The sequence below is a fragment of the Cariama cristata genome, unplaced genomic scaffold (genome assembly GCF_000690535.1).
Source record: "Cariama cristata isolate BGI_N322 unplaced genomic scaffold, ASM69053v1 scaffold27532, whole genome shotgun sequence".
In the NCBI taxonomy this organism is placed as follows: domain Eukaryota; kingdom Metazoa; phylum Chordata; class Aves; order Cariamiformes; family Cariamidae; genus Cariama; species Cariama cristata.
In genome coordinates this window covers 4784-6152 of record NW_009605965.1, presented here as the reverse complement: position 1 = coordinate 6152, position 1369 = coordinate 4784, and the positions used below count along the sequence as shown (strand labels likewise).

The 1369-nt window shown below is 59.5% G+C and overlaps 1 protein-coding gene across 1 annotated transcript in view; it reads left to right on the top strand.

Annotated features, from left to right (window-relative positions):
- CHRNA2 (cholinergic receptor, nicotinic, alpha 2 (neuronal)) overlaps nucleotides 1-1369 on the top strand; it is a 4915-nt gene that overhangs the window by 1289 nt on the left and 2257 nt on the right. The window contains exons 2-4 of the mRNA XM_009696194.1: nucleotides 6-121; nucleotides 889-933; nucleotides 1157-1266. Of these exons, the coding sequence (XP_009694496.1) occupies nucleotides 6-121; nucleotides 889-933; nucleotides 1157-1266 (271 nt within the window). The remainder of the gene's footprint in view (nucleotides 1-5; nucleotides 122-888; nucleotides 934-1156; nucleotides 1267-1369) is intronic.

Here is a 1369-nt window from a genome sequence, read left to right as displayed (position 1 = left end):
CGCGGAACGTCTCTTCAAGCACCTCTCCACCGGCTACAACCGCTGGTCGCGGCCGGTGCCCAACACCTCCGACGTGGTCATCGTCAAGTTCGGGCTCTCCATCGCGCAGCTGATCGACGTGGTGCGTAGCCCACCGGCGGAGATCCCAGTCCCACACGGCATCCAACTTTTCACCAGCTGGTCCTACTGGTCTGCCAGACCAGGGCCTGGGGATCCTGGTGGGAGGTTGAGTTTGGGCACCAGCAACCTCCTGGCCATCTCCAACCGGTGACAAACCACCCACCCTGCCTCCCTCAGACCTCCAACGAGCAGGGGGATCCGCACCCCTCCTCTCCATCCCACACCCTCCCTTCCCCTGACTGCAGGAGAGCAGCAAGGAAAACTGCAGGTCTCCATCCCTGCCATGTCCTTATCCACCATCTGCCTGCCCCAGGGCACCTCGAGGCTTGTCCGTCCATCCACCCATCCATCTGTCCTTCCGTCCATCCATCCACCCATCCATCCATCCATCCATCCCTCGCTCATCCTCCCATGCACACCCATCTATCCACCCATCCACCTCTCCACCTAGCTATCTACCAAACTATCCACCTCTCCATCTCTCCCCCTGTCCACCTACGCTCCTCTCCATCGATCCATGGGCACTTCTCCATCCATCCCAGCAGTACTCCAAATGCAATTTCTTGCTGCCATCTAGTGAGCAGATATCACTGGGAAATGCAGCGTCTCCTTGGACTTGAACGGGTACCAGTTGCTCCCAGGAGCTGAACCCCAGAGGCAGAGGGCGAAAAGTGACAGCAGTAATTTGGGGGGCCGATGCATTGATGGGACAAACCCCTGGGCTCTCTCTGCCCATCTCCTCTCATCTCTCCCTCTTTCCCACCGCAGGATGAGAAGAACCAAATGATGACCACAAACGTCTGGCTGAAGCAGGTAGGAGCCCGTTCCCTCTCTGGGGCAAGGGCAGGAGCATGTCAAGGAGGGCACAGCATTTGGGGCAGAGAGACCCTGCCCAGGGGGGCTTGGTGGCATCTCCAGGTGCTGTTCCTCGGAGGGATGCTGCCAGAGGAGGAAGAGGAAGGTGGCGTTGGACATCTTGGTCCCACCAGACCCAGGGCGACCTGATGCCCTCCCTCCCCTCCGTGTCTCTCTCCAGGAGTGGAGTGACTACAAGCTGCGCTGGGATCCGGCAGACTTTGACAATGTCACCTCCATCCGGGTGCCCTCTGAGATGATCTGGATCCCCGACATCGTGCTCTACAACAAGTGAGTGATGCTGCAGAGATGGAGCATCCCTAGGGCCAGCTCCCCCCTTCCCTTCCCTTCCCTTCCCTTCCCTTCCCTTCCCTTCCCTTCCCTTCCCTTCCCT